Source organism: Telopea speciosissima, chromosome 4, assembly GCF_018873765.1.
Source record: "Telopea speciosissima isolate NSW1024214 ecotype Mountain lineage chromosome 4, Tspe_v1, whole genome shotgun sequence".
In the NCBI taxonomy this organism is placed as follows: Eukaryota; Viridiplantae; Streptophyta; class Magnoliopsida; order Proteales; family Proteaceae; genus Telopea; species Telopea speciosissima.
Genome location: NC_057919.1, coordinates 16,467,268 through 16,477,552, shown reverse-complemented (window position 1 = coordinate 16,477,552; position 10,285 = coordinate 16,467,268). Strand labels below are relative to the sequence as shown.

At 40.8% G+C, this 10,285-nt stretch overlaps 1 protein-coding gene across 2 annotated transcripts; it reads left to right on the top strand.

Annotated features, from left to right (window-relative positions):
* The first annotated feature begins 721 nt into the window (after positions 1–721).
* On the top strand, positions 722–6,716 carry LOC122658624 (cell division cycle-associated protein 7-like). Of its 2 annotated transcripts, none has more exons than XM_043853650.1 (5): positions 722–1,046; positions 1,276–1,518; positions 4,626–4,709; positions 5,741–5,870; positions 5,963–6,716. In XM_043853650.1, the coding sequence occupies exons 1-5, from the start codon at positions 751–753 to the stop codon at positions 6,545–6,547; spliced, it is 1,338 nt and encodes a 445-aa protein (XP_043709585.1). In that variant the 5' UTR covers positions 722–750; the 3' UTR covers positions 6,548–6,716. The 2 variants fall into 2 exon arrangements, with proteins under 2 accessions (XP_043709585.1, XP_043709586.1); XM_043853651.1 differs by having other exon boundaries at positions 5,741–5,879; positions 5,975–6,716.
* Positions 6,717–10,285: the final 3,569 nt, after the last annotated feature.

Sequence of the window (10,285 nt, the reverse complement as noted above, 5' to 3'; positions counted from 1 at the left end):
ATTTGCTAGGATATTTCTCACTTACAATGTCGTTGTCCTCTTGCACCGTTTTGTATGTTCCGAGGTCCTCCAATGTTGTGGTGGATTCCTTGATTAGGTTTGCCTTTTCGACTCCATTTCCGATCATTTGGCCTAATACCACCCAGTGATTTTTCCAGCTTGATTTAACTGATGCTACTGCTTGTATGGATGCGGTTCTTCAATGAATTTTTTTTGGTTAATTGGGAATTTTTACATATATAGTTGATAGAAGGGGGGGGGAAGGGATCAAACTGGGGAGGAGATAAGATACCAGCTAAGAGATTCAAACTCGAGACCTCTTGGTGAACATGGGCATGAAGCTCACCACGGCTCACCAATTGAGCCAAGCAGTTGTTGGTGTTCTTCAATGAATTTTCTACCCAAAAAAAGAAAAAAAAATTTATTCTTACCCTTTACTCCTTTAAGAACGGGAAAGAATTTTTTAAAATAAAAAGGAACCGTGGTGCCGCCCCACCTACCGCTGTCGTCTGGGTGAAGTTCTGTTGTCAAAATGCTATAAATCATGGTGGACGAGTAGGCATTGTACCAGTGGCAGTGAGCCAGTGAGAGGGTGAACGATCCTACTCCTTCCATTGATAGTTGTGACCGAAGTAATTTCTCCTTTCTTTTAAGAGATTTAGGGGTGGAGGGGTTTATTCTTATGATACGACTATTGTGAAGACGAAGAACGGAAGAAGTAGCACAGAACATTCAGCCGAGCAAGTAGAAATGGTCACTCTGAGGAAGAGAGCTCGAACGTCGGAAACACCTGCAAATGCCAAAGAATCCCAGAATGACAAAAACCCAACCGATGGCGCTGGAGATCAAGAAGGGTACGAACAGTGCAGAGATAAAAGGATTAAAGAAAACATGGAGCGAATGCAGAAGCTTGGGATCCTCGACCTCTCTCTCAAACTTAAGTCAGGTCTTTCCTCTCCCAAGCGCACTCCCAGAAACACTTCCGAAAGAAAAACCCCTCACCCGTCTCCATTACTTTCTTCTGCACCGTCGAGACGTTCTTCCAGGTATCCTCATCTTCCGATGTTTCTGCATTCAGAAACCAGCAGACGGGCTCTTGTCTGTTTCCTGCCTTTTCTTTCTTCTTTTTCTTCTCTATCTGTAAATGTGCTTTCCGTGTTACCCTGAATATTCTGTTTGTTCAAGTTTGTGTTATTTTTTGTGGGCTCTTTTAGCTTCTATTGAATGTCCTGGGTAACGCATCGGTTGTTTTATTGGGTTTCTTTCTGGTTTTAGGTTGCAGAATGCATCTCCTGTTAACTACTCAGAACTCCCTGTGCCCAAAAAGAACAAATCGGGATCCTTGGACGATAAGGAGCCATTCATGGGAGAAGGGGAGAAGCCAGAGATTTATACGGAAGAAGACGAGAAGCTCTTGGGTACGTGTGAAACGCCTTGGACTCTTTTTGTGGATGGATATGGGAAGGATGGTAAGCGTATATATGATTCGGTTAATGGTAAGACATGCCATCAATGCCGGTAAGTGATTGTCATCTTCTTTAACTCTCTTATGATCTTATCCAAAATTATTGAGTTTTTTTTGAATAATAATGTAAGATGAAGTATGTCATTCTCTGCAAATATTGGCATCTAAATTTTATATTTGTTGGTAAAACTGATGTTTTTAGTAGGTTAGTGAGTGTATTTTTGTTCTTTTACATTAGAACTTGCGGAGCCTTGATGAGTCCGATTGACGCTCTACTTTCATCCACTCATGAACATCCTTTCCTCTTTACCAACACTCCAAAACTCATATCTGTACTACTCTTGCATGTTCACCTTTTTTAGGTTCATTTGAATGTATCTCCCTTAAATGAAATTTAGAAGGTTTGATTTTATCACATCACTTTTCATTAATATGGTCATGGCTTCATATTACTTACTTCTTTGGTCTTTGTTAAGGGTGGTGGATATCATTATATTTCTGATTCTGTTGATTTTTCTCCCTCATCCCCTTATTCTTTCTTCTAGTAAATCATCTTTTAAATAAGAAAAAGGATCATGCAATGATCATCATGGTTACAAATTTGATATTGATGCTATTAAGAGTCCTATTAGCTGTAGATTTTGTTCCCACCATAGTTCTCATCACCTTCATTTGTTCATGAATAAAGTTCTTGTTATACTAGGCATATCTTTAAGACAAAGCAGATATACGAGAAATAGAGAAATACTCGTATCGCACACCAGGTTCGAGTGAAACGAACGAGAAAGGAAGAAGCACGGACAATCGAGTTGAGTCGTATCTGTAAATACTTTCCTTAAGGATTTAGATGCCCCCTCTTACGCAGCGGGGTTGATCTTGCACCTTACCCCTCCAAGATAAATACAACTCCTAAACGTATAGGTTGCGGAACCTAATACGTACCAAGGATATCAAACGGCTATACAACCCTCTTATTACTTAAATGAAAATACGATTCTGCTCTGGAACGGACATTGCGGGGACAATACGTCTCTGTTGTCTATATAAAAAACAAGCATGACATGGTGTATATATATAATCTTTGGAGTACCCTTTCATGAAGGGATACATCCGTATGAATACGGGTGATATACGTGCGGGGGTGTAACCGTACATGGGAGGTGTGACCGTATGTATACCTCCACGTACGGGGAGGGGTGTAACTATTCATATATATGTACGAATAGACAAGTGTGGTTCAACCGTATAGATGAACCACGGGTGAACCAAATCGAGTTTTAAACAAAACATTAAAACTCCTATAAGGTTTTGTCCACACCCACACCCACACCCACACCCCGACCCCGACCTCGGCCTCGGCCCGGCTCGGCGCGCGCGCGATTCAAAAGCACCCCAAGGACCCCCCACACACTAGAGAGTAGGGTGTGAAACAAAACACAATTTTGAAACTTTGACACACACTTGAAAAAGTGCTTTTTGAAACAAGTGCTTTGACCCAAAGTGCATCTATAAAATAATAATACAACAGTTCTAGAGGTTTAGGAATTATAGTACTGTAGGAACCTTTTAATTGAACTTTGTAACAAAAAGTTCATAATCTTGGTGATTCTCATGGTGTGCATCTTTGGAAAGGAACTGTAAATATTTTTCGGTTGTATTGTAGATCCACTGAGTTGAGTTCAGGCGATCACATCTGCTTTTGGGTTGATAAAGAAATGGACCAGCCCCTGAAAAGAGTAGAGATTCCATTTCATTTGGCCAAGAATAAGGAGGCTTTGGTGGCAAACTTTAAATCTTGCTGATTGGGAGATTCTGAGATATTTAAATAGATTAGATAGGACTGGTAACATGCGCAGAGCTGATCATAGGATTTGGAAACAAAACTGAACAAGACACCTCCAAGTATTACCCTTTTTTGTGTCCTCCCAGGGCTCTTACTATAGTCGATGTGCATGCCAGACAAATCTTTCTAATGCAACTGTAATGAAGATGATATGAATCATTTCTTGCTGGATTGCTTGTTTTAGAAGGGTATGTTGTCTGATTTCTTGCCTAATTTGAAATTTCTTGGGTCTTGGGAAGAAAGTTGGCCAAACTTAATCAAGGAACGAAAGATGGTTCAATTTGGCTCCATTAGGAGGATAATATGCAAACCGCTATTTTAGAAGTCTGGACTCTGGAGAGGAACGGATGAGTGCCTCTTCTAGAATCATTATATTACATTACTACTTTGAATTGGGTTATTCAAAATGTTTCTCTTTGCTATTTATGATGTTCTGTTTTACTTGACTTTGTGGGACTTTACGTCAAGGTTCGAAAGCTCGTTTTGTCTCGCTGTTTCGGTCAGACCGAGATGAGCGAAATACCGAAATTTCGCCCAAACAGTGTATTTTTCCCCATGAGTTTGCATTTGGTTTATTCCCATTGGCTACTGTGGTTTTTCTTGACTGAAATAATGATTTTTGCGTTTGATTTATGCAATGTTCTGGCATCTGATTCAGTATCTATCGAGTCACCTATTTCCTGTTCTTGAGTGTTGGTTAATTACCGAAATACCCCTTCCCCAAATCTGTTAAGTTTCCCCCTTGAGTTTGAATCATTCTTTGATTTGAAGATTTTGTCTATTGGCTACTGTTTTGAGTCTTTCAAATACAGTACTACATTAACTGGTTTCTTTTGTCATCTTTCTATCTGGATACTGCATCAATCAGGCCTTCATTAAGCCCCTTTTCGGTTCAATGCCTGGTCAGATTTAGAAACTATGGTTGTCTAATCTATAGAAGTAGTTGCTTCCAAAGGATGGCTTTACTATATTCTAGATAGGCAGAAACTTACTAACAATTTTTGGGTCTCAATCCTTTTTCTGATCTCTTTCCCTGTCCTTTGCATGTTATGTGTTGCTTAGTTTTTCTGATGTAATAGTGTGACCAAGCAGCTACTAACCTGGTCAGGTAGCCACCTTCTCTCAGTGGAATATTTTGTATAACCCTTTATGAACTTCATGTTTTACTGTCATATATCCTAACTGATTTGTCACATTTATGATTGTATAATTCCACAATCCACTATGCATTTTAAGATGATAATGTATATTGATTATGTCTATCTATAGAATCGTTCATTCAGTTTAGTATGCTAAGATAGACTCAATTTCTTGCAGGCAGAAAACTCTTGGTCATCGTACCCATTGCATTAAATGCAATATAGTACAGGGGCAGTTCTGTGGAGATTGCTTGTACATGAGGTATACCTATTGTAGCAATTTTTTACCCTGTTGAATATCCGACAACATTTTTGTTCCATTAACTCCATTGCCTCAATAATTCTCATGCCTTAAGAGTTTTATGTTCGCACTTCTAAATTCTTTTGGTATTGATCTTTATGATGTTCCAATTACCTCGCGTGATTAATAGTTTACACTCATTTTGTGATGCACATGTCAAAGTTGAGATAATGTCGTTAGAGTTGCAAGAATTTTTCATTTTTCTGCCATTTAATAAAAAGGTGTGAGATTTACATTTTTAAGGAACCCCAGGACGAAGAGGGGCAGAACCTGGCAACCACTCCTATACTGTCATGTGATAAAAAATGACAAATAATGTGTTTGGCCCTAATAGTCGATGATACCACATTAATGCCTGATGTGGTTAGCGTATTGGCTTAGACATCCTTGGTGGGAAATACTGTTTCAAATTCTTTTTGAATTGCCCCATTATTTGGCATGGCAGGGGTGATAACTCCTTCCCTTCTCATCTCAGGAACTGCCCACTCTCACAATAAACATCTCTTATGTGACGTGGGAATAAGGTAGAGAATCCTCACACTTAAGAACAAGAACCATGGTTTTGAAACACAGAGGGCTCCATGTGATACATCAAGTTTCAGCTCAAGACAAGTAGGGGAAGGGCCTTAAAAGTGAGTTCAAATTTTAGAAAATGATTCAAAACTCTAAACTCACTTTTTAACCACTTCCCCTGGTTGATATTTGATTAGGGAGACAAGTGTAAGATCCCCCATCACATGGACCCAACTGTGCAAAGAGACAAGTTGTGACAGGTACCAAATGTAATGAGGATTCTTTACATTTAATCTTTCCCCAAATTTTTAGGTATAAATGATCTACTACTTCAGTAATATCATTATCAAAGTTTCCCTATTAAACAAAGCTTTAGCTATCATCCCTTGATGAGTTGATGTCATTCCATACAAATGGTGAATCTTAGTCTCATACAGGCTTTTGGATAACTCTTTTTGTGTTTTAACTCTACTGTGAAGATATGGGGAGAATATACTAGAAGCCAATCAGAATCCCAATTGGATTTGCCCTGTTTGTCGAGGGATTTGCAACTGTAGCGTATGCCGACTGCGAAAAGGATGGGTTCCCACCGGGTATCTCTATAGGAAAGTAAGCTTATTTTACTCTTCTGTCCGCCTACTTTTATCTTTCACACATGTTTCAAATTGCCAATAAAGCCATGGCCATCGGTGTCCTTCCAGGTTGAGAGACTGGGCTACAAGTCAGTCGCACATTATCTCATCCAAACCCGCCGCCCTCAAACAAACTTAGAAGAAGATCCAGGTACAGAACACCCAGTTTCAGCAAAGAGCTCATTAGCCTGTGAAGACTCGGAAGGACTGTCCCAGCAGAAGCCTCTTGACTATGATGATGGCAATCATGAATGTTCAAAGCCGCAATTTGAAGATGATGATGGGACTAAAGGGAAGAAAGTGGAAGTACAGAGTATGCATACTGAGCATGATGTTAGCAATAGTGCATCAGAAGGTGACTCAAAGCTTAGAATGAATCATGTCCTAGCTACTGAAGTATGCCAAGAAAGTATTGCTGGAAGGCAGCAGAGTAACAATAATACCGATGACTGCAATAGATGCACAATGTCGGAGATTGGAAACAGCCAAGATGATGAGAAGTCCAGAGTGGGGAAAGAGGTAGGGAATACAGACGATGTAGAGATTATAAGCGATACTGCATCTGAGAGTGATCAGAAGCCACTTGCTTTTGCCAGCAAGTTGATTCCAGATAGTATTGTTCGAAGGTTGAGGCCAAGGCATAACAGGTCCTAAAGATGGATGCTCTCTTTGTATCAGCAAGGTACTGATGTTTTAGTATTGACTCTCAGTTACATATTGAAGCAAGCACCCACTTTTAAACAGGTTCCATATTTTCGGCAAGGATGCATGTGAATTCTTTTTCTGGTGGGATTCGAGTCTTTTTGTCATTTTACAGGTGCAAGATGACCCTGATGACTGGATGTTGACATGTGTGGTAGTTAAGTCACCAAAAACTTCACTGAGATTTTATTTGGCACTGAACCAATCTCCTATGTTGGTTTTCTGAGGTATCAACTTGTCCTGAAGGTGAATGCTGTCTTATTATCTAAGCATGAGTTGTTATTATTCATGCAAATGCTGCTCAAGTCATGGAAGCAAGTGCACATAGGTTCTGCAATTTATGCAGGGATAACAAAATGAATTTGTTTCTGATACTGTGTTACAAACTTCTAATGAAATTTTAGTCTTTCAAAACTTTTGAAAACACTCGTTAAAGTTGACCTTTCGCATGATTCTTGTCATTGTTCTATTACATAGAATGTGTTGTGTATTTAGAGAATCTTGGGCAATTAAACTCCTATTAAATGTTTGATGATTACCTTCTTCTATGGTAAACTGCAAGGGATGGAAACCCTAAATGTTCCCCTAAGCTGCTAGATTCTTTTTAATCTGGTAAGATCCACTTACTACTAGCCCAGTTCATGGGATTCCCCTTATTATGGTAAAATTTTGTGACCTGTTAATTTTTCATGACTATGCTTCACCATCTGGCTGCCCCCTTTTTTTATTGGGTCCACATCAATTCATGTATTTAATAACTAATTACACAAAATAGTAACAAATGGGTATTTTGGAAAACATACTGAAAACCTATAGGGTTTTGTGAACCCTAGGATGGTGTGGTGAAGGAAAACTTTCTTTTTTTTTCTTTTTTTTGGGTTCAAGGAAAGAAGTACATAACTGATGCATCATGAAATCGTCCCCCAATAGAAAGATGACACATGTATCCCTTCGGGGGTGAGGATGGAGAGAACGAGGAGCGAGTACCAACGAGGTTGGCCCCTTGAAGGACAAGGTCGGTCCTCGACCGATCTAGCCTTAGTAGCGACCCGATCTTAGTAGCGGCTTGATGTGGCCACAATGATTAATCCAGATAAGGCGGTAGAGTCACCTCCCGGAAATGAAACAAAATGGCCCTAATGGCCCTAAAATAATGCACCAATCCAGCTTGTGAGGCGTAGTGGGTTGGGGAACTTATCCCTAACACTAAAAGGACTCCTAATCACCTAAACTCACATCGAGGGAACTTCCTTTCCTAATGAGTCACATCATTGCCTGCAGGACTCTCCCAATCGCCCATTAATAATTGAGTAACCTCCTTCCATGATCATCTGAATTCAACTACCATTATCTGTTGTTAAAGAGTTCTGACTTAGGCATCGAAGTGACTGAATCGGCTCGGCCCGATTCTCTATTGTTGTTTACTTCTTTGCAGGAACAGTAGGCTCCACCCCCAGTTCTTGACGCAACAATAACATTGCCCAATTTAGAGTCTCTACTGCCGAGCTGCCCGGAAGGACCATGCTACCCACACACGATGTTGTGCGCAATGTCCACCTTACCCCTGCCCAGACGCCTTGCCTGAGTGGGGGTAAGGCGATCATTGCGCACAACACCGTGTCTAGGCAGCACGGTCCTGCCGGGCAGCTCGGCAGGAGAGGATCTGGATCCAACATTGCCACATCTTTTGTTTGGATCAAGAACTACCAACTGAGTATTGGGGCTCATGCAACTGGGCTAGGCCCATTTTAAACCCACATCCTACCAGTCATGGGCCTCGTCTATACTCATCCATGTATAAGAAAAACGGATCCAGATCCTCTATTGCCGAGCTGCCCAGTAGAACCGTGCTGCCCAGACACGGTACTGTGCACAAAGACCACCTTACCCCCACTCGGGGGCAAAGCATTTGGGCAGGGGTAAGGCGGACATTGTACACTGCACCATGTCTGGCCAGCACGGTCCTGCCGGGCAGCTCGGCACTAGAGGACCCACATTGAAGAAAAACTGTTTACCTTCTTCCTGTTATCAAATTTATCTGGGGACAATGCTTAACGATGGAATCCAAGAATTTTCTCAAGTCATCCTTAGGATACCTATCAGCCATTCGCAAAAAGGCCAAAAAGAACTCTATTCCTTAGCCCCCCTAACAACATCAGCAGTCAGCTCAGCACCACTCTTGCCGAACAAAGATGCATGAAGAAAAGGGAGACCCGCCCATGCTGCCATGCCCCCACTCACCTCTCACAGACATGAATTAACTTTTCAAGTAATGGAATTGACACCCAAGGAATAGGAAAAGTCTTTCTAAGTAAGAAAGCAACCAAAGCTGTATTTGTAGATATCATTCAAAACTCAAAAAGTAGGATTTTCTTTTTCTACTTTTCAACCCCACCTCAGACAAAGCTGTTGCTTATTATTATTTGGTCTTAAATGTGCCTGGACCCAAACCCGATCCGATTGTTATCCATAAGGCATGAGCGGGTTAATACTTGGAAGTAGAAATAAGGCGTTTCAGTTCAGTAGTAACCTAATAAGTTTGAGGTGAGGTGGAATCGGATTATTATGATTAAATTTGGGAAACCAAACTGCAGTGGAGGCTTGGAGAGTTCAGAGTTCGTTTGAAGCTTGAACCCCGATGAACCCCCAAAAACAGGACCAGAACCGTCCCATTAAAAACCTAAATCACACCTCTCACTAGTGTGTTGGGTCGTTTCTGGTTCCGGTTTTGCAACCCATTAGTTAATTGGGACGGTTCTAGTCCTTGCCCCCTGAAAAATAGGTGAAACCGATTAGAGCCTTATCTGACTTCGTTAATGTTGTTCTATTTGGTTTGATCTAAGAGGAGAGAATTGGGCACACCGCTGGCTTACGTTGAACTAGCAGTTGTGCCTGATCGAGAGAGTGAGATGGAGAGGGTAGGGGGTCATTTCCATAAGGGGTAGGAGAGAGACAAACTCAGATTGAGCACAGCGCCGAGCGTGCCTAACTTTTACTCTTTTTTTATTAGAAATTTCAATTGAAACCTTGATGTTGAAGAACAAGACTTGTCTTGGCTTATGAAGAACAATGACATCTCTCTCTTATAACCAAAAACAAAAAAACTCTCTCTCTCTCTCCCCTATGAAATGACAAATCTGCCCCTATCATGGGAGGAGAGAGATAGACCTGTGAAATGATAAATCTGCCCCCTACCATACGAGGAGAGAGATAGACACGTAATCGTTATCCTCTGCTATTACAGCACGGTGCTGTATTGCATCGTGCGGTGCTGCAGAGGCCATGTGGCACAACGAGCCCCACATGATGCACATGGTCTTTGCAGTCGCCGCACAATGTAGTACAACACCGGGCAATTACAGCATAGGATAAAAATTCTAACATACACCATGCAACTTCTTAATTCACCAATTTAGTGACAACAAGTTGCATCAATTAATTTTTAATCATTATTTTCATAAGAATCAATTAAAAAATCGAAATGGATCTATCTTTTCATTCTTAATTGATATTGATCCCAAGGTTTTGAACCGATTAATTAATATGAACAGTTCTGGTCCATGGCCCCCAAAAGAAGTGAAACCGATTAAATTAGAATCTTCTGTCCTAATTACTAAACATAAGCTTAAAGCTATATATAGAGCCTAATAGATGAAGAGGACACAATATATGCAATCACCATATTGGTGC